General features: G+C 36.1%; 1 protein-coding gene across 1 annotated transcript in view; it reads left to right on the top strand.

The window, feature by feature from the left end:
* Positions 1-23,443, top strand: part of beat-VII (beaten path VII) — a 599,011-nt gene that overhangs the window by 283,407 nt on the left and 292,161 nt on the right. The window contains exon 3 of the mRNA XM_067760324.1: positions 12,494-12,592. Within this exon, the coding sequence (XP_067616425.1) occupies positions 12,494-12,592 (99 nt within the window). The remainder of the gene's footprint in view (positions 1-12,493; positions 12,593-23,443) is intronic.

Raw genomic sequence — 23,443 nt, 5'->3', positions numbered from 1 at the left:
TTCTTGCTAAATTTCATCAGGATATCTTCAACGACTGCCAAATTACAGCTTGCAAAGCTTTTAAATTACCTTTTTTTAAAAGTGGGCGGCGCCACGCCCATTGTCCAAAATTTTACTAATTTTGTATTCTGCGTCATAAATTCAACTCACCTACCAGGTTTCGTAGCTTTGTCCGTCTTTGGTAATGAATTATCGCACTTTTTCGGTTTTTAGAAATTTTCGATATCGAAAAAGTGGGCGTGGTTATATCGTTAATTTTAAATAGAGATCTGAGATGAGCGTCCAGGAACCTACATACCAAATTTGATCTAGATACCTCAAAATTTATTCAAGTTATCGTGTTAACGGACGGACGGACGGACGGGCAAAGCTCAATCAAATTTTTTTTCGATACTGATGATTTTCATATATGGAAGGCTAAATCTATCTCGATTGCTTTATACCTTTACAACCAACTGTTATCCAATCAAAGTTAATATACTCTGTGAGCTCTGCTCAACGATGGCAGTTTAACGCGGACTTTGCATAACCCAATTCAACAAGTTATTAAAACAAAACACTAAAAGAAAAGTTATATAATAAATTTATATGCTCACTTTGCATATTTTTTTTTTTTTCAAAAAATTAATAATGAACAATGAATTCAAATAAAATGGCCCAAGGCGAACATGTTTTCAAATTGTCCTCAAGTGGTTAAAAAAAGCAAATTACCCAAAAACGGTGCCGATTTTTAAAAAAATTTTATATTGCGATTGGCTGAAAGAATAAGCGAAATCAGTGCTGCAATATCCTTTGGCAGGTTCTAGGGGCATAAACACTCCTTTGAAATGATTCTTACCTCATACTTAAGTTGATATATGTATGTATGAGAAGGGTTTAAAAAATCGCTTGGGCTTACATTCAAACATCTGTGGTTTATTTTTCGAAACTATACAATAGCGTCTGAAATGTTAATTTTGATTTTCACACTTCATCCTTCAACACCCAAGTCTACCGGTTTGACATTTTCTAAAGTTGGCGGCCCTATCCAAAACTAATCCCTTGGAGTGAATCACATTGATTATAGCCTATCCATCAAGTTTTTATATACCCTAAACGTCGCGGCTCCTTTTACAAATGTGAATACGTAGGCACATATGAGGCGCGGGTGAGGCTTTGTCCTTCGCAAGAACACTCAAAGTGGTGAAGCAAAAGCTTTCCCAATACAGTAAAACTAATTACCGTATTTGCTACTACCCTAACGTAGTGGACAGTCGAACTAGTCTGAAAACTGAAGCTAGTCGGTCATCTATAATGAGCTCTTATATCATAAGGCCGGAAAACAGCAGTTAACATCTTTCAACTTAAAATCGGTCGACTTTCATTTTCAAATATCGTTTTGATTTAACGAAGACTATTGAAATCAATGTTGTGAACAGAAGCGTCTGCAAATTTTGATCTACATTGTAAAACTTTTATCCAAGGACCTTGTAAAGATTAAATTATTTAGATGCCCACCATCACCTATGAGTTACGCAATGACATCCACTTAGACTGCTTATGATTTCGAGGGCGGCATCCTTGGCCGAATAGTCACTCCTTAACATTTCAAGGTCTTTCTCTGCAGCATAGCGCGGCAAAAACATTCGTTAGAAAGTCTTACGAGCTACACCTAGAGGTTCTTGGAAAGTGACGTCGACGAAGGTATGAGTTCGAAGTCGCATGCGTGACCGCCAAGGAGCCACAAATGATTTGAAGAAATTGTGTTCGCGAAAATTATTAGGAGTTATCCGTAGGTGAAACTACGCTTTGCACGAGATATACAGACAAAAGTGACTATTTTATGTATCTTTATTTCTTTTTAGTAGACGCAGCAGTACGAATTCCAAAGACCGGGGTTAGGTTCGAAGCCTCTCTTGAGTAAGCGAACGAGGGACAATCCCTCCGCAAGGAGCTACCAGGAGTAACAGGAGTAATTTTTTTTTACTAACAACACCGGCGTACGCCGGCACCGCCGATAAAATTATCGGCGTAAACCTCTAATATATGCACACATAATATGATACAGCTGTGACTAACATTTTTATTGCGACACTTAAAAATTTCTTTCACTGACTTTTCCCATACTGCATTTCAGTATTTTGAACTTGTTGATTGCTAAGTTTGTAACTCAATCGCGTGGAAAATAAAGAGCTGTTATAAGCTCCAATTGACTCCGAATCAGCACGTTTATCAACCAATATACATACATACAAATATTTGTTTGCGTTTATGTTAATAAATGACGTTTCATGCATTGACAAATATTTAAGCTGAGTTGTGTTATAAAACTCATTTTAAGGAGCTTAAATGAAATTTCAATTATTTTCACACAGACTGTAATGAACTGCATTAAATGCATTCAATTTTACTTAAATTTTGTTGACAAAGCATATACACAAAGGACAAGTCTGTACGGCGGTACAAATAGAGAACGTTGGTATCTAAATTTTTTTTAGAAAGTATGCTATTTACATAGGCGAACACATTTATTTGGGACACAGACAACATCATCAGGTCTGAAATCCAGCGCAGAATCACTCTTGCCGATAAATGCTACTTTGGAGTAGATAGGTAATAGAACGTCTCCCTCGGCAAATGAAAATCATGCCTCACAAGTCACTTATCGTACCCGCTATACCTGCTATATGGTGCAGAAGCATGGACCATTACAACATCAGATGAAGCGGCCACTGGTAGTGTTCGAGAGAACAGTTCTACTAACGATTTACGTACCTGTACGCGTTGACGACGGCGAGTACCGAAGAGGATTCAATGATGGGCTGTACGAGATTTACACAGACATCAACATAGTCCAGCGAATTAAAACGTAGCGGCCACACTGGCTGGGCTATGGTATGCAAATTAAAAATGGTGCTTCTGCCAAGGGAGTATTTTTATCACAACCCGCCTATGAAAGCAGATGGGGAGGCCGGCCCCCACTCCGCTGGCAGGACCAGATGCCAAACAATTTCAATTCGCTTGGTGTGCCCAAATGGCGCCAGTTAACCCAGAGAACCCATTAGGTGCGTCTTGTTGGGCGGCTATAACCGTTTAAACGTTAAAGCGCCAATAAAGTAAGAACTCGGCTTGAAAATGCATTTTTTGCGTACAAATATACTTTTAAAATTGCAAATAGAAATACCGTTTTAGTTGCCTTATATTCACACTTTTGTATTATTAGTACAGACATTATCCACAAATCCTTATGAAAATGTGGGTGTGTAAAAAATACAGCAGTATCGTCACTTTTTGTAGAGAACCTAGTGAAATAGCAACATGTGTCCTAACCAAAAATTACGTATCTACGCAGATACCTTTTTTTCAAAAGTATTACTATCTTTTGTTGTACTGCTTTATTTTTGTAGGGAGCAGTATCTACATCCAATTTTATATACATATAAGTACTGCACCTAAATAGGTTTTGTAACAAGCTTTGGGCGCGAGCTGTATCTACATTTTCGCGTATGAGGAGCCAAAGTTGTAAATTTCTGCATGAATAGAAAGATCATTTCCGAATTAAGTAGTCTTACACAAAGATCGTCAGCTAGTGAAATAAGTAAGAATAAGCTAAATCAAAAAGTATTAAAAATCTAAATTTAGGCAACCGCTAATAATTTTAATGACACCCACCCATGAAATTTCAAACTTGGTTCAGAGTCCAATTACAGTATAAAACGCAAAACAAAAAGTATCGTTAGGGGGCGCAGGGATTGAGATATTTAAAAAATCGTTCGAAACGGAGGGAGTTTTGCGATCTGTTTTTAAGTAACTTCACACTGAGCTACAAACGTGAAACTTCACATATGGGTTAAAACACCGTGACAAAGACACAAACTGAGAAAAAATTACGTTAGGTGGCGCACGGATTGAAATAATTATATGAGAATTTGAAAAATTTTGGAATTTTGATATCGATGTTTAAGTAACAAAAGGGGGAAAAATTCCATTAGGTGATGCACAGATCGAAATAATATTGGAAATTTGGAATTTTGAGATCGATTTTTAAGTAACTTCTCATTGATCTACAAACGTGAAACTTCAGACACCGCGACAAAGGAACAAAAGGAAAAAAATTCGTTCTCGGATCGAAATATTAGATGAGAACTTGGAAATTCGAAACCGGCTTTTAAGTAACTTCTCGATGAGCTAGGGACTTGAAACGTCCAACCTATTTAAGAGGCCGATGACAGTACAAACAGAATACAAAAAGTTTCGGTAGGGGGCGCACGAATTGGGATATTAAGAAAAATCGTACGAAACGGCGGGAATCTTGCGATTAATTTTCAAGAGACTTCCCATTGAGCTACAATCTTGAAACTTCATCCATATACTCACTTCTAGCAATTTAAGCTTGGCTATATTAACAATTTTCAAGTAGCTTAAAAACTAATGTAGCTTGACGTATTTTTCTGATATGTACTATATTGCATACATACAAGTATTGTATGCATTTTGAAATAATAAAAGAAAGTTTTTCACCTTGTAATAAATAAGGCACTACTCTTTTCCACCTAGAACTAAAAAGTAGAAAATAAAAATAAAATACAAAAATTTAAGCATTTTCTTTATATAAACATGAAATGAAATGAAATGAAATATTTTTGAGATAAAAACATAAGGGTAGAGCGCAGCAATTAATTTACTATATATTGACTATATACTGCCAACTTTCCAATCCAAGTAATGTGCGCTCCATTTCTATATTTTTATTTCACATAAATATTTTTACAATTTCTATGCCAAAATTTTAAAATCAAAGTTAAACAAGAATATGCCTTTATATAAGGACATAGTTTTCGCTGAAAATGTCCATTTATATAAAAAAAAAGCTTCAAAATTTTTTATTTTATTCTTATCTAACATTTCGATCATCGATAATTCTTTGAAATTTCAAAAATGAATAAATAATTTTTTGGCAATAGCTTATCACAGCCGATAAACATAGGCTGCTGAATTGGAGTTTTTAATAAAAAAATTTTATATGAGATCCAACAGCAAGTCACATATGACAGACTTTAAATCATAGCACATACATGGGATAGGTTGAATTCATAAACAAATGAGCCCAGATCACGCATTCCGGAATTGTTGTTTTTGTAATCGAATTTTGATGACGTAGTGCTTTTGAAAATTTTCGATTTATTACATTTCTCTCACATTTCGCTCCCAGTGTTCGGAGTATTTAATTGTTACCTGAGTACACGACTGCGCCAGAGCTAGAGTTAAATTTTCGGAGTATATTTTTTCTTCATTTTTGGAAAGCGGGCGAAGAACTAACATCAGATTTGGTGGCTTAACAAAGCCTTTCCGATTGTGTTCTGCCATGAAATGTTTCTCAGCAAAAAAGTTATCAGATGCGCTTGAAGTCGGCCCAAAACGTGTAGGATGACTAACTAATTGGAACAATTAAAAACAGCATACCACTTTCTGAAAGAAAATTGGGCTCTATCTCGCCGGATATTTATCAAAATATTATTATTATTTTTGAAAGATGCACAGGATCATTCTTAACAGCTAACTTTGCTGTTTGCGGCTTACCATATATACTTCATGTTCTTTTAATGACGGAAGTTTTCAAGGCAAGGGAAAATTCCTGCAGGAACGACAATGGCGACCTGTGTGGGAGAAGACCGTCCCTATACTCCGATCACCACTGATGAAAAATACGCTCCGGAACGACGAAGTGAGAATGGCAATATCCCGGCTAAAAATCACAAGGCGCCAGGTATTGACAGAATACACGCCGGGCTATTCAAACATGGAGGTGAAGTGTTGGTATTAGATAAAAACAAAAAAGTGGGCCTTGCGGACAAGATGAAGTACTTGCTGTCATCGTGGCTTTTGTAGTCACGTCACTATTGGGGGATATAAATTGGAAACTTAGAAATCAAACGGAGAATAACTCTTGCCAACAAGTGCTTCTTTAGGCAATTGAAAAATAAAGTCCTCTCCCAACGAACAAAAATCTCGGCCTACAAGTCGCTCATCATTTCTGTCCTGATGTATGACTCGGAATCATAGACGGTGTTGAGAGAAAAGTTCGACAAAAAAGTTCTCCATAATATTTATAGTCATGACCGTGATGTGGACGGCGAGTATCGAAGGAGGTAAAATGATGAGCTGTATGAGTTTTACGCAGATATGACGATAGTGCAGCAGAAAGTTTGGAAGCAGAGGAAGGGAAGGCCTCCACAGAGTTTGTAGAGGCAGTTGGAAGAAGATTTTTTCTCGCTTGGTGCTCCCAATTGACAACTGTTATCGCGAAACTGTGAAGGCTGACCTCACCTCAACGGCCAAAATCGCTAAGGCGGTTAAGCTCTAATTAATGACGATGATGGTGTAAGTTTGTACATTATTGTAGGGTTAGACTAAATTTTTCTTTTGAAAAAAAATCAAGCATTTTTGTTTTATTAAATATCTTTTTATTTAAAAAAAAAATAAACACCACCCTCTACCACTACTGACTCAACGTAGTTCATTTATATAAAGACCTTCTAGAAGTGCTGTATGTTGAGTTTTAACAGGACTTACAGATCTCGCCCGGACACATATTTTACTTACATTTTCATCCTTTCATTCTCATTCCGTACGAAAAAAGGACAAAAGCTTTAAGTAAAATGTGAGCAAACATGTCTTAAGGCACGAACTAACGTCAAAAAAAGTTCATCCAATCATCACTTGCAAACAATCAGCTTTTCATACGTATGCAATAAGAACTTCAACCAAAAGATATTAACTAGTAATATTATTTAGCTTTCAACTCTTCCCAAATTATCCTCTGAGATAAAAAAATGTAGTAGGAGGTAAGAATGGAACAAAATACTCCGATTGGAAAATAAAGTCTGAACACTGCGTCAGCAATAAAACATGTTGCCAGAAGCATAAACTCAAGCCGAGAAGATTAATTTCAAAACCAACTATGAGAAAATTCGGTACTGTGAGGGGCACATGTAACGAAGGGCATTCGCGTGAATGTTCTGTCGCGTTTTGGGAGCGTAATTCATTTTAGCATCCATCCCATTAAACATCTGCAAAAGCTAAATGCCCACATAAATTTTAGCCAAATCTCATACTATAACCGAGGAATTAGATATTTGCCATTTCTAAAAATAAAGCCTGACAACCCGCAAAAGTTCCTATTTCATTTCATTTGTTTTCAACGGTTGCACTGTCAAAAGAGAAGCACGATGATATTTAGGATTAAGCTATGAACTAATGTTTGTTTAATATATACATATGTATCTCGGAAGTACTTTTAAAATTTCAACTTTGTCGAGATGCTAACTAAAAGTCGATAGCGAGATTACAAATCTCGTAGTGGTTTTATAATTATCTCGTTGCGCATGCTTTTCATAATTTTTTCCCCTTTTGCTGCATTGTTTAGAATCTAGATTCTAAACTGTGATTTATGTTCAAAGTTTGCCGCCCAATCCGAACATTCTTAAACATTGATCGTAAGACTCCATTCAATCCGAAACTTTTTATCATGCGTATCGCACTGTGTGTAATATTTTATATTTAACTCTACTCAATAGGCTAAAGTTTCTCAGTTATCGAGAAGTTACTCAAAAACTGTTTCAGTTATCTCGCAAGGTGGCGCTTGCGGAATTTATTTATCCTTTTTTTCGAATTGTATAGATGCCCTGAACAAAGTGTTAGGTTTCAAGTTTTAAAGAAATGCGAAGTTAGTTTAAAATCAATTTAAGTCAACTTTTTAAGTAAAATAAGATGACCTTAAAATTTTTCATACAAACACACATACATATCTACACTCATCTACAAAAGTCATCATCACTCAGATTTTTCCAGTTTTTACTAAATTTTGCTTCGACCTTCATTATTTTCGATATTTTTATAAAAATATGTATTATTATATAACACCAACAATTCAAATATACACTTAAGACTTTTTAGAAAATTGGGGAAATTCCGCGAATTTTCATGCAAATTTTTAGATTTCATTAAGAAAATTTTCAAAAGGAATTTTTGTCCAGAAAAAAGATGTGGTGTAGCAACCGTGATCATGAAATAGACCAAGGCTGCCAAATTTCAGCGAAAATTACGCAATTCTTTCTTCAAATACCAGAATGGTAAATTTTTTCTGCTGCTTTTATCTACAGAGAAACAAATGGAAATTGGAAATGAATATATAGCTAAACTATTCATTTCATAAAATATTTCAACCAAATTATAATAAATTTCAGATGTTGGGACGGGGGCGATTTGGACGATCCTCTATATTCTACATACATAAAAGCTACAAGCCCCCTCGCCCTGGATCCGCCACTGTTATTATATATATATATGTATGTAGAAATGTATTATGTTCCCACCAGAAACAAAATTTTTGTCTACACGAAGTAAGTTTTCACATGCATATAACAAAACGCAGATTACACATACATTTTTCCATTTCCACAGACCATTTCCTGATAAAATTCTCACCAATGTCACTGTCAATTTTTATCAATCTCTTCAACTAAAATTCGTAAGCCTATAAACCGAAAAATTGACATTTTTTTCCGCTTATTGTACTGAAAGTCAAACTGAACTGGGTAGCATATTTTATATGAAAATAGATGTCGGTATGTAGAGTTAGAGGCTTGTATGCATATCTATATAGAAACAACCCAACAAACATCACGTCATAAACTCTCCAAAATTGATGATAATATTCAACATCAATCATCAACCGCTCCGTAGTCTTAGAATAAATTTTAACAATCTATAATTCTCAGGTTGAGAACCAACATTATTCTCCTAACGTTAATTCAACATACCTTAATAATTATGTTAATTATTTAACAAAAAATTATTTTCTCTGAAACATAAATTTTTCCCAAATTATTAAAAAAATTATAAATTAAAAATAGCTTCAAATAAATGTTTTCATACATTTAAAAAAAAGCGATGAGGGCAATCCCCGCTTAACACTTACAAAATTGTTTATTGTTTTCTCTTATCCTGGACAGAAAAACATGATTTCAAAATATAACGTCATTCTTTTTTAATATATATGCGCTATTGAACCCAAATCTATATATTTGCTACTATTTATATGTTTTCTAGACTTTTATTTGGCATTAAAAAAGTTAAAAAAAAGCCTTGGCAAACGGAGTTTTTTATAAACTGATCCTACCCTAATCCTTGTGTATCGTCCGTTATCAAAAACCACATAAATTTGTTTAAGCAAATGTGAACTTGAAATTAAAAAAGCTTTCAGATGTTAAATACTCATGTGTACTTCTTTACAAAAATAAAGTAAATTTTCTCGAAAGTTCGGTTAACATATTTTATTGGTGTCTAAAATTTGCCCCTTACATTGGGGTTATCCATATATCGGCCTAAAAATTCGTTTCTGAATAGCACAGGCCTGCAAAAATAGGCTTTTTTTGGTTTGGATCAGGAAGTAATTTCCGACGTATTTTTGCGCGCTAAATCCGAGTCCGTCCTCATATTTGGTCCAGCACGTCAGGATTTTGAGATATCCCAACCTAAAAGAGCGAAAAACGCCGTTTTTAGCATTTTTTGGGCTTAAATTTTAATAATAGGAAATTTTTTTGTGCAAATCTGCTTACAGTATCTTGGAGAACAACTCCTTCCCCACAAAATTCACTTTCTAACGCCACGATTTAATTTTTTTTTAGTAGCACTTATGTCAATAATTATTGAGTGACCCAAAGTGTTAGCGGCCACCTCATGATATGTGACTTCGACGACAGACCCCAACTTGAATTGACCATATCTCGGGGGAAAAAATCGAATCGAGGCGTTCGAAAATTGATTTTGTGGGGAAAGAGTTGTTCTCAAAGATACAGTAAGCAGATTTGCACAAAAAGATTTCATATTATTTAAATATAAACTCAAAAAATGCTAAAAACAGCATTTTTCGCACTTTTAGGTTAGGATATCTAAAAACCTGACGTGCTGTACCAAATCTGAGGGCGGATTCGTTTGCGTAGATAAAATCAGTTCCGATTGTAATATTAATTTAGGTTTTGTTGGAGTATTTAACAATTTCATGTGAAGACACAAAAGAAACCAGTACAAACTACCTTGCATTTTTCATTTAAATCTTATCTGCTTAAAAAAAAATATTTGTCAACTAGAAAGGGCCAAATGGGAATATCTCAGCCATTATATTTTTTTTATTATATTCTTGAGTTTTTGAACGAAAAATTATTTATGACCCCTTATTTAATACTATTTTGTACTAAGTGAAAAGCAAAATCATAAAGAAATCGGTTAAGGCTAGATTTCCTCGGGAATCGGTGCCGCTTTATTACGACCGCTAAAGAACTGGCGGCCGCCGTGGTGTGATGGTAGCGTGCTCCGCCTACCACACCGAAGATCATGGGTTCACACCCCGGGCAAAGCAACATGAAAATTTTAGAAGCAAGGTTTTTCAATTAGAAGAAAATTTTTCTAAACGGACCGTTCCTCGGCACTGTTTGGCAAGCACTCCTAGTGTATTTCTGCAATGAAAAGCTCTCAGTAAAAACTCATTTGCCTTGTAAACCTGAAAACACGATCCGTAAAATTTAATTCTGCAATTCGCTTTTCTTAAGGTTTTTGAGTATAGCAGTTAGATAAAACGGTGATGAAAGAGTTGGTAATTGCCCTACCGCTAAATTAGGTTGTGGAGAACTTCACTGTCTTCTTAGTTTCCACATAATTACTTTTACATTGCAGCATTTTTGACAACGTGCTCTACCGCTATGAAAAAGCGGCACCGCTTTCGAGGTAACCGGTCCTTTACTCAAAAAACAAAAATTCAAGTTTTTGGTTAATTTTGTACTATTTCCTAGATCTATCAAAAAAACTAACCTTTGTATATCGTTAGAAGCACAAAAGCGTAATCTTTGCATGACCTAAAAATTGATCGAAGAATAAACAGGTGCCAAGTTTTATACCAGTATATGTCTTAGGTTAGGAAAAAGACTTTTTGGCCACTAGTACAGGATTTTGAGGGCGTATTCGAAACTCCAGTAGTGGAATTCACTCACTTTTTTATCCACATTTGCCATCGCTTTATTTGCGAATCGATAACTATAACGATTTCGTTATTCAGTAACTATTTTGTATCTATATTTGTTTATCGACGATCAGCTCTGTTGTTAAATAAACAGCACGACACAAAATTAATATTTATGGCAATTTTAGTTAACAAAGAAAATCGGAACTTGTTGAATGATTTCAAACACGAAAAGCTGCTTTATTTATAAATCAAATATCATTTGAATACTTGGCGTATGTTTTATCACAAGATAAAGAATTACAAAGTCCATCGCCAGTGGACAGGCACCTTCTTAGAGAAGTAGATAAACCATTCCACTTGAATGCAACGAAGTTTCGAAAGCTGTACCGACTAACCCCAGACTTGGCTCACGATATTATTTCTCAACATGATGACCAATTAAGGGGTACAAGAATAACTGCGATATCAACAGAGAGAAAAAAAAATAAATTAATACCGCATATACTTACCTTTTGTTAAAATAGGTAAAAACTTGCACAATAATGACTTCTGAAAGCAGTTAATATACGGAATTTTTTTTTTTTTTGTATTCCTTTTGATCTTTTCGCATTTTATAGGGTTCGTTAACCTGTGCTGCCACCTTTCTACTATTAAAACGAAATTTAAATGTTATTTATTTCGAGTCGTGAAAACAAAGTTAGTGAATAGTACAATCGATAAGGTAAGCGGCAAAATCTTTAAATTAAAATCTCAACAAATCGCATCGTTATAAGTTAGTGAATTCCACTACAGGTATGCAGATTTTGTTGTTTTATGTCTCGCAAAGAATATATTTTCAATGTCATATATGTTGTTCATTGGGAAAAAATTGTCGCTTGCGTACTGTACTTAAGTTTATATCCAGCATTTTAAAAAGATATTTCAGATTTCGTTAATCTACGGGGATAGAGCCTTCTTTCACTTTTAATCCATCAGCTAGCTTTCTTCCTAGCTTAGCTTAGCCTTGCATAATTTCAGAATCATTAAAAAAATACTTATATATCTTGTCGCGTCGAAGCCGTTTTATATATGGTCATGTATATGTACTTAAATGTTTGAGGTACCCAACATTTTTATAGAATTGGTAGTGATATCCAAATATTATAATATCCGCGCAGTCCGCTATACATGCTCCCGTTTATGCAGGCTTAAATGCGCACGAATGTCACGTCCGATACCCAGAACTTGTATACTCGTATATTAAAATTTTATTTTAATATTTGTAGTATTAGATATATGATTCTGTAGCTAAGGTTTATTTTGATAATAAGGTTTGAGATTCGAGAAATATTTTATTTCTCTATATAATCTCAAATTGAACTTAAAACTGACTGTTTATTGGGATAGAACATACGTGTGTTAACTTGTCACCCCCTTCCTCAATACGAATAGCTATCAAGAGATAATATGTGCGTTAGCTTTTATTAAATATTCTCATTTTTCCATCAATTGCAGGTGACGTGGCTCAAAGTTGACAAGGGTAAATTCTTTGAATTTATTAACGGACGAAATCCACCGTTCCGGAACACGTCCATCGGAGGTGGCGAAATTGATGTGAGTATACATTTTCTTTACATAAACTTTTTAAATTATTTTTCTGTTGAGTAAAGAATTTTAAGTATTTCAGTTATATAAAAAAAATGATAATTTACCTTTGAGATTTGGGACGAGCTTCCCTTCCAATTTGCGTCGTGCTCCTTTTTAATTTTTCCTACAAAGTGGCGAAACGGGACCTTCATGTTTTTTATGCCGACTCCGAACGGCATCTAAAAGGCATGTAAATTTTCACTGAGCAGCTTTTCATTGAAGAAATACACTCGGAGTGTTTTCCAAATCACTTCCGAGGGGCAACCCTAATGAATCAACGAAAATTGATAACGATTTTTTGCCTGGGCCTTCGAACAGTGAGGAGACAATAAAAACATCAAACAAAAATGTATGTTTACATGAATCGGAAATGGTAAAGTTTTCGTGGTGACACTGATGAAAGTTCATCTTCAAAAAGTCTTCCAACAATACCACAAACTCTGTATCAAAGTCAAGATTATTTAAACGACTTCGATATCGGTACCGTGAATAATGAAAGAGGCCTAGTTTTCAAAGGCGAAAGTATATATCTTGGTGAACAATGGACATTTTTTGGGCATCTAAGATGTCATAAGCCATTATGATCCGATACTTAGAGATAATTTGGAGAAAGTTACGATTTCACAACAGCAGCACAAACGTTTACAAGTTCACTATCTTTCCCCAGACATTCAGAACGAGTTTATAGAAATTTCTGCAAAACGCGTGAGGGAAAATATATTACATCTACGCAAGAAGGCCAAGTATTTTGCTATTATCGTTGATGCTATGCCTGATGCTATTCACGTTGGACAGTCTACGTTCATTTTGCGCTACCTCCATTTCAATTCGAAAGCAACAAATTTTATAACTCAAGAACGGTTTTGGCTTTCGTGAATTGTAACCACGAAATCGCTTATTTAATTTGCCATACTCTAGATAAACATGAAATCCCATTAAAAGATTGTCGGGCACAAGGGTACCATAACGGCGCCAATATGAAAGGAGCTTACAACGGAGCACAACGTCACATTCTCGACAAAAACTCGAACGCTGATTACTCGCCTTGTGCAACCCACAGTCTGAATTTAGGTGGTGTTGATGCTGCAGAATCTTGTACGGCTGCAATTACTTTCTTCGGAATATTTTACTATTTTCAGCAGCAGTCCACAACGATGGGACATCCTTAAAAAAATGTAACGAGCTCTCTTCATAGTCTTTCAGACAAAAGCCAAATTTGACTGCGCAAGCAACTGGCGATGTTACCGGCATTCTCAAGTACATCAAAAAGTTCAAATATATCTTGCTGTCCTCAATTTGGTTCAAAATGATGACTACCATTAATGAAAGAAACGTGGTCCTCCAAGCTGGAGACGCCACCATAGATGTTAAGGTCCGACATCTAGATGCCTTATTAGCTGATTTGAAGTTGATCAGGAAGCAATGGGAAACAATTAAACGAATGCAAAACAGTTGCTATTCAATTGAACATCTCGCCAAAGTTTCCGGACATTCGAAAGAGAAAACCCAAAAGACGCTCTGAAGATAATTTAAATGATATGATTACGGATGATTCAGAGTCTGACTTTAAAAACAATACATTCCTCAAAGCTTAGAAGGCGAAATAATTCACTCGAAGCACATCTACGAAGCAAATTTTGATAATGGTCTGTCACCATTGGAATTGCTAAATGCCATCTACATTAACCTTGGTCGATTTGTATGGACGAAAGTTAACCGATATCGCGCCATCAGTTTTCGATAGGATTTGGGCTCAGGAAAAAAAGTCCAAAAAACTGTTGTAAAAATATTGGCTATAACAGATTAAAAAAAAAAAAAAAATATTTGGCGGGTTTTGGGGATTGTTTTGGTCGAAAAATTTACCCTTTCGCCATTTTATTTTCGCAGGCTCGAAAATTATATTTTGGGTATGCGTAGTGGGCGAGCCTAAATCCTATCGAAAAATCGATGGCGCGATATCGGTTAATAAATCGACCCACTCTAATCTACATACATATGTATGTTCAAAATCTGTATACAATTTTCCCCACTATTTGTGTTGCTTTACGTATCTTTTGCACTATACCTGTCACTGTAGCTAGTGCAGAACGTTCCTTCAGTGTCCTTTCAAGAATCAAAAACTTCCATCGATCGTGTTCATCTCAAGAGCGAGCTTCAGGACTTGCCATGCTTTGTTTTGAATCCGCTTTGGTAAGACAGTTGAATTTTGATATGATTATATAAAATTTTGCAGCGAAAAAAGCAAGAAAAGCCATTCTTTGATATCCGAACCTTCTATATTGAATAATTAAAATTTATAATTATCATTAAATTTATCAGAAATGTATTAAAATGTTACTAAATAACTAGAAAAGATTATTTGAAATAATATGTGGCTGTTAAAAGGGAATTTTATTTCTACGTTACAATAAAATAGTGTAAATACTTATTAAATATACTGTGTTAATTTTATTTTTAACTCTTAGTTCAAAAATCATTTAGTTGATGTGGCAAAAATTGTTTTGATGTAATCCATTAATAATGATTCATGAATGAGACGTCATTATTTCAAATTAATCAAATGTATTAGTGGATTTTTTATAGGGGGCCCGTAAATTGTTTAGTCTCGGGCCCGGATTTTCTCTCTACGGCCCTGTATACAACTTTGTAATTTCAACAATGTGTATATAACTATGGATGCAGTTACGTCCTAAACGCATTGAACGATCGTTACAAAATTTAACACGCCTCCTGTAAATCACTCAACGATGGAGATGGACTGACATATAAAAAGGGAGCGTTGCATCTACGATACAAATAGAGTCTTTCACAACATATCTTTTGAAGTATTCGGCCAGAACATTGAGGAGGGGTAGGGTTTTATATGAGGGTAGTCCGTAACCACTAGCAAACTAGGGGATAAGAGAAAAGGAGGCGTGGAACCTCCCACCTAAATGGAATTTTTCATACTTCATATCTCTGGAGATATTCATGGCAGAAATCCGAAAATTGGTAGCGCTTCATTTGTGATTAATTCTAACACTTCAAAAAAAAAGGTGTGTCACGACCTATACATATGGAATTTTTCATCTTGATAATCACGGAAGTAGTTACGGTGCAGTACCGAAAATCAATAAAAATACACGCTCTCCTAATCTTTAATATCCTCATCTCTCCCATTTACCGCTAAAATCGTTTCCAACACCGTATCATGCCTGGTTTGGTTTGAGTTTTCGAACCAAACATGAAAAAGTTATTTTCGAGTAATAGCCATAAATATTTGTTTCAGAGCCGTGGTAGCAAAATTTTAGCAACATTTCATTCCAGTCAATACAGAATTGTAAATACTTGCATACTAAATCAGCAAGAAGCCACAGTGCCTTAATGCTCAATCTAATAGCGTTTTATTTATATTAAAAATTTTTTGGCTAAATAAATGGTAAAACCTTAATACCCTTGAAAAGTGTCAACTTTTATAGTGCATGATAATAAAAATGTATTAGCAATTATTGCCTTCACTTCAATAAAAATTTGTGAAGTTACGAAAATGAGTTGTCATGATCAGAGCTGGTTTGGCGGGGTAAAAGTGTAACGCCCCGTAAAGGCGTTGCCTGTTTTTAGAATAGAACAAATTATATTTACAAATCTTGCGCAGTGTACAAAAAGCGTTACACTTTTACCAGAAAAGAAAACGCTATAATACTAACCATATACCTAAATACATATTTAATTGGAAATTCAGATTCGACTTTCATTGCTGAGTAAACAAGACCAACTAATGAGTGAACGAAGATATTGTTTAGAGATTAAATGGGATTCTCAATTAGTTTTAATGTTGAAATAAATTTATTTAGGATGTAGGTTTCTCACTACCTATACTAAGTATGAAAAATTAGAGCAAATCTCTAATAAAATTGAAAATCTGCCCCCAGTTGGAATACTAACTTCCCGTATATGTATATAAAAATTAAAACAAACTTTTGTCAGCACCATGTGGAGAAAGCGGAATTAGTCGTTTTCTTTATAACTTACTTATTTTATCATTGAACTAGTGATACGCTGTGGCAAAATTCGACCGAAGACGACGTTATCCTGTGTTAGTTTCTATTGATATGGTCGCGATAATTTCGGGCAAACTTTTATAATTTTAAAGAAAGCTGTCAAAATAATCATGTTATTGAAATTTTGGTATTGCAAATGTATGCAAAGAAATAAATTTTTTGAAAATTCTACACCTTTTCAACCCAATAATGAGAAAACGTAAGCTTGTAATGAGAATACGTAAATTAAAATGAGAAAAGGTAAACTGATAGTGAGAAATTGTAAATTTGTAATGAGAAAATATAAATTCATATTGAGAATGTGTAAATTTCTAATGAGAAAACGTAAGTTTGTAATGAGAACTCTACACCTTTTCAAACCAATAATGAGAAAATGAAAATTTGTAATGAGAAAACGTAAATTATATAGAGAAAATGTAATTTTATATTGAGAAAATATAATTATGTAAAGAGAATACGTAAACTGTAATGAGAAAGCGTAAATTAGTAACAATAAAATGTAAACGGCTAATTAGAAAATATAAATTAGTAATGAGAAAACACAAATTCAAAATGAGAATATGTAAATTAATAATGTGAACACTAATAATTTTTCAAAATCTATCTTTTTCGCTGTCATGTCTTGTAGTGCGAGTGCATCTGCATGAAATGTTGTTGTATGCTGTGCAGCTCTTGCACAATCCCCTCCCGTCAACTTCGTTTTGACGTCATCAATGGCGTTTTCTAAATACCGGAGCCGCTGTTCGCCTACTCCTGCTCCAGTCACAACAGGTACGCGCAGAGTCGTCTTTACTTCTGCTTTAAGTTTGGACCATACTAATTCTGTGGGGTTCAACATAGGTGAGTATGGACCCAATCTAAGCACTTGTGGCATATTGTTGGAGTGCTGGGCTACCGCTGACTCGATGCCTGAGTGGCAAAGCGCGTTATCACACACAATTACCAGGTCTTCCAAGGTATTGTCCAACTGCTGCCACTTTTGAATGAGGGCGGAAATCCAATTCCCGCAGCTGCGGGCTGTGAACGAACCTCGCTTTCGATCAATTGATAGTATGTTTGATCCCGTAATGGCACCTATCAGGTGTACATTCGGACCACGCGCTGCTGGCAATGTTTGAATAGCACGTTTCCCTACTTTGGATCGTCCACGGGTAGATCGACAAAACAGATTGAAGTTGGTTTCGTCAATCCATACTATTTGCTAACCTTGCTGTATGAAGGCATTTAGCTTTCTAACATATTCGGCTCTTTTTTCCTTATTAGCCTCGCTGTTCATCGTAGTAGGTTGTGTGTGTGCACTTTTTGACACTATAGCACATACCTTCGAGATGATTTCCAACAGTTGTAGTGCTTACGTCCACGCCAAAACCGCGGAATAGTTTTTGCTTAATCTGGCGTAAGGTAAGCCCACAATCTTCCTCCATCCATTCAATTATGCATGATAGGTGCTCATTCAACATTTTTTTGGGTCGCTGGTGTGTTCTCGGTTTCATTGCAATGCTTCCACTGCTAATCCACCTATGTGCCGTTTTGTAACTGATGCCAAGATTATTGGCAAGCTTGGTCCAGTCCTCCGCTCTTGCCGCAGCAGTAACTATTCTCTCCCTGTCTTGTTCCGTATTTTTATTGTACGTCCTCCTTTGGCAAATTTCAGTTTCTGGCAATGAAAGTAGTTAAGTAGGTAAGTGCAAAGATATTTGCATCAATAGGATAAGAATATTTACCTTGAATAATATTTCTGCATATCGGACACGCTTCACTTCGCGACACTATTGGTGCAATACACGTTGTATGAAATAAATGGTTACAATTTAAGACAATTTAAGACCATTGCACCGACATGTAACTTTAAACGTTTTTTATTTTATTTTAAAGACAGAATACAAAAAGGGCAGTATAATGTTCTGTATTCTGAAAGCCTGCCTACTATTTACATGCATAAAGTTTAAATAACTAAATTTATAAAATCCATCTTATTACAAGCTTACGTTTTCTCATTACAAATTTATATATTCTCAATATAAATTTATATTTTCTCATTATTAATTTACAGTTTCTCATTATCAGTTTACTTTTATCATTATAAATTTACATATTCCCATTAAAAATTTACGGTTTCTCGTTATCAGTTTACCTTTTCTCATTTTAATTTACTTATTCTCATTACAAATTTACGTTTTCTCATTATTGGTTTGAAAAGGTGTAGAATTCTCATTACAAACTTACGTTTTCTCATCATAAATTTACATATTCTCAATATAAATTTATATTTTCTCTTTACTAATTTACCGTTTCATTTTACCTTTTCTCATTTTAATTTACGTTTTCTCATTACTAACTTACGTTTTCTCATTATTGGGTTGAAAAGGTGTAGTTCTCATCAGTGGCGTAGTGAGGTTTTCTTGCGCCCGGGGAAAATTATCCAGGAAGTCATGCTTTGCGGACCATTTTCCGCCCCACTGTAAGTAGTGCCCGGGGCAAATGTTAAATTATACTGGAGTTGCAAAATTCAGTTTATTTATTAGCTCAGAGGGGTCTGATTTGGTGGAAACTCCCCTATGTACCACGGTCAGTTTTTTCGACAGGTTCTTAAAACTGGCACCCTTTCCTCGAGCCATATAAAAAATAATAAGAATAGAGTAGGAACAAATTCAGATATCATTAATATTTCATTATCTGAAAAATTAAATTACTACATTTTTAAGATTAACCAAAAATTTGGAATAAACTCCAAAAGCCTGTACATTTTCTTCACTAATGGATCCGCCTTTGATTCTACACGTCAAACTGAAATATTCAAACAATATTTTTTGTGTATCGGCACCAAATGGAATTAGAGCGAGCGCAGCAGATTATTTTGTCATGTTTTCGTAATTGCATACAAATCCCTGCACATTTCTTGTACTTGTGCGATAGTACTTCATACTCCGGTCGCCTCCTGTTTTTGTTTATTATTACCTTTATATTAAGTCCCTTTCATGTTTGTCCCCTCATTTCCATACGAATTTTTAACCCACGGAAAAGTCTTTTCCGGTAACTTCCCTTTGAGCTAGACACTTGATACTTAGAACATAGTTTAGATCTAGGAGACATTACAATGCAAGTGAAAAAAAATCCCCTAGGTGGCGCACGGATCGAGATATACAGAAAATTAACTTTAAAATGGAAATTTTGCGATCGACTTTTAACTAACTTCTCGATGATCCAGAGACTTGAAACTAAGCACATAGTTTGCGAGTCGATGGCACTACAATTCGTGGAAAACAGAATGCCGCCAGGTGGCAGACGAATAGAGATAAACGAAAATCCCTGAAAAAACGCAGCGAATCTTGTAATCGATTTTTGAGTAACTTCCCGGTTAGCTGGGGATGTGAAACTTGAACAGTAAGTCAGAACCCTGTGACAATGTAATATTTTATCAAAAAAATTCCGCTAGAGGGCGCATGGATCGAGATATTAGGAAAATTAATTTTAATTTGGGAATCTTTCAATCCATTTTTAACAAACTTCCCGGTTACCTAGAGACTTGTAACTTAGCACATAGTTCGAGACCCTATGAAAATACAATTTGTAGAAAACAAATTTCCGCTAGGTGGCGTGCTAATTGAGGTAACTACAAATCCCTTAAAAACAAGGGGAATGTTGCGATAGATTTTTGAGTAACTCGCCGGTGAACTAGAGAGTTGAAACTTGGGCCGTGGGTCAGAACCCGGTGACAATGCCACATTTGATACCAAAAAAGATCGCTAGGTGGCACGCGGATCGAGATAGTAAGAAAAAAATTTTAATTTGGGAATTTTTCAATCCAACTTTCAATCTAACTTCCCGGTTACCTAGAGACTTGAAACTAGGCACTTAGAGGCCTGGTGTCAATACAACTTATAGAAAACAAAGTTCCGCTAGGTGGCGCGCTAGTCAAGATAACTGCAAATCCTTTAAAAACGGGGGGAAACTTGCGATCGATTTTCGAGTAACTTCCCGATGAGCTAGAGACATGAAATTTGGGCCGTAAGTCAGAACCTGCTGACAATGCAATATTTTATCAAAGAAATTCCGCTAGGTGGCCCATGGATCGAGATATTGAGGAAACTGATTTTAAATTGGGAATCTTGCAATCGATTTTTAAGTAACTTCCTGGATATCTAGAGACTTGAAACCTGAAATATAGGTTAAAACTCGGAGACAGTGAAATGTTTGATCAAAAAATTTGAACTACGTAACGCACAAGTCGAACTATTTACAAGATTAGGCCATACCTTCACGGCTAGCCTCCTGAGTGTTGCAGGCATTGTAGAATTCCACCTCGTTGAAGGCCCAACTCAATGCACGTCTTTGCATACTATTAGGCGTACGCGACTTTCGCCACGATTCTTTTAGACTTTCAGGCTTATGCGAATTTCACCACGATTTTCAGCTGTGCAAATTAAGTAGCTGACAAACGAGGTGGTATTCTCTTGTTATGATGCGAGGTGGAATTCTGTTGTTTTCGCCAGTGTTGCCAGCGAAAATTCCACCAATTCTCTTAAATCTTGCTATTTTGAACAAATAAATAAGGATAAGACTTTTCACTTAGGAATTAATTAAATTACTAATCGAAGTTGCAATTGCCTTTTTGTAGGCAGTACTAAAAAATTTAAAATAAAAAAAAAAATAAATAAGGACTACTTTTATATAAATGGACCAAAAAATTGAAGGCAATTTTTCCTTTAATACAGATATATGTAGTCTTGTTAAATGTTGACTAAAAAACTTTAACAATAGCTCTTGTAAAAGAATTTTGGGATTTAAAATTATAAAGGTAGAGCGAAATCTTTCAATTTATGGCAAACCAAGTACTTGGGATTAGGTTAGGTTAGGTTCAAGTGGCTGCGGTCCACATCGGAGCGGCACACTTAGGCCTTTATAGGTCCATTGTGAAACCACGGGGATTTGTTCCTACTCTCCTAATCAAACCACTTCGTTGATTTTGTGAAGCCAACTAAGCGTCGTGTATTGACCTCAGCTATATCAGTCAGATCTACGAGAAACATCTTGTCCATAAAACGTTGCCTTCTTCTACCGAGTGGTGGACATTTACAGAATATATGCCTAACAGTTTCAGGCTCCTCTTCGTTGCCGCAACTTCTACAATAAGGGAGGTACCCTTTCTTGCAAGTCATCCGCCATTTCATTACCTAGTATGCCTTTGTGTCCCGGAACCCATACCAGATGGAGATTAAACTCTTCAGCCATCACGTTAAGTGATCTGCGACAGCCTACTACAGTTTCAGAATTAGTTGTGACAGAGTCAAGGGCTTTCAGTGCTCGCTTGACTGTCTGAGAAAATACAAATGTGCTTCTGAGAGACTGCCTTCTGCCTAAGGCAGTCCACAGCGTCTTTTATGGCCGCACGCTCGGCCTGAAATACGCTACGACCATTTATCCAGTTTAGATCCTTCTGTATAGATCTGAATGCTGTTAGGGGGCCAATCAGGGTCATTCACCCACTGTTCTCTCTCAGGGATTAATATCTCGTATCCTTTGGAAATTTGGTATGTGGTTTGCAGAAATCTGTCCATTCTGGTATGCAGAATCTTTCGAGAATTTCAGTATGGTTGCAGTGAGACCATGTGGTCAGTTTCCTCAGCCTAATAGCCGCACATGCTGCATATTTTATGCCTACTATATCTATGGATAGTAGGCTCAGTATTACATTCATAGCCTCCGTTGGCGTTGTGAGGATGGCTCCGCTTATGCATAGTAGTGCAGATCTTTGCACCTTTTGAAGAGGAAGAACCGTCGAGGATTTATTCAGGGCGGGCCACCAAACCGCCACCCCGTATAGCAATATTGGCCTAACTATGGTCGTGTATGTACTATCATAGGGGACATACCCCATTTCCGTCCAATTGCCCATTTACATGTGTAGAGGGCAACCGTGGCCTAACGAACACGTTCCGAGGTGTTTTGTGTCCAGTTCAAATTCTTATCAAGTGTAGCCCTAGATAGTTGGTGGACTCACTTAACTTAAGTACTGTGTTTGCCATCACTGGAGTTGAGAGATTTGGTATCTTATACCTCCTCGTAGAGATCACCAGCTCCATTTTATTTGGGTTCACGCCCAGAGCATTATCAACGGCCCATGCTTCGACCCTTCTTAATTCCATCTGCATCATATCGCAGTGAGTTTGTGGAAACTTCCCACTTATCACCAAGGCAAGTTCGTCAGCATATGCTATAACTTTACAGCCCCTCTCCTCCTCCATGTCCCTTAGTAGATGATTCACCGCCAAGACCCGCAGCATAGGGGATAGGACTCCACCTTGGGGAGTTCCCCTAATAACGAACCTGCTCACCGATACCCCTGCAAGTTCTGCCTGTACTACCCCGCATAGCAGCAATTGGTGCACAAGACCCACCAGCTGAGATTCGATGCCCAGATCAGTCAGTACCTTAATGGTTGAGTCGGGTTTGATGTTATTGAACGCTCCTTCTATGTCTAGGAAGGCTGCCAGACAGTATTGCTTGAAGGAGAACGATCTCTCTATGCACGATGTAATTTCGGGCAATGCCGTTTCCGTTGATTTACCCTTCATATAGGCGTGTTGGGCTTCAGAGGGTTGGTCATTCACTGCCTCCCTAATATATGTTTCCATCAGTTTCTCCATCACCTTTAGTTGAAACGAAGATATACTTATGGGTCTGAAGTCCTTAGGCTTCGCGTGGCACGCTTTGCCTGGCTTGAAAATAAATACCACTTTAGATATTTTCCATATATGTGGGACGACACTTCCTATTA

This window comes from Eurosta solidaginis, chromosome 1 (assembly GCF_040869045.1).
Source record: "Eurosta solidaginis isolate ZX-2024a chromosome 1, ASM4086904v1, whole genome shotgun sequence".
NCBI lineage: Eukaryota > Metazoa > Arthropoda > Insecta > Diptera > Tephritidae > Eurosta > Eurosta solidaginis.
Note: the sequence above shows the minus strand (reverse complement) of the source record. Positions and strands in the feature narration are given on the sequence as shown.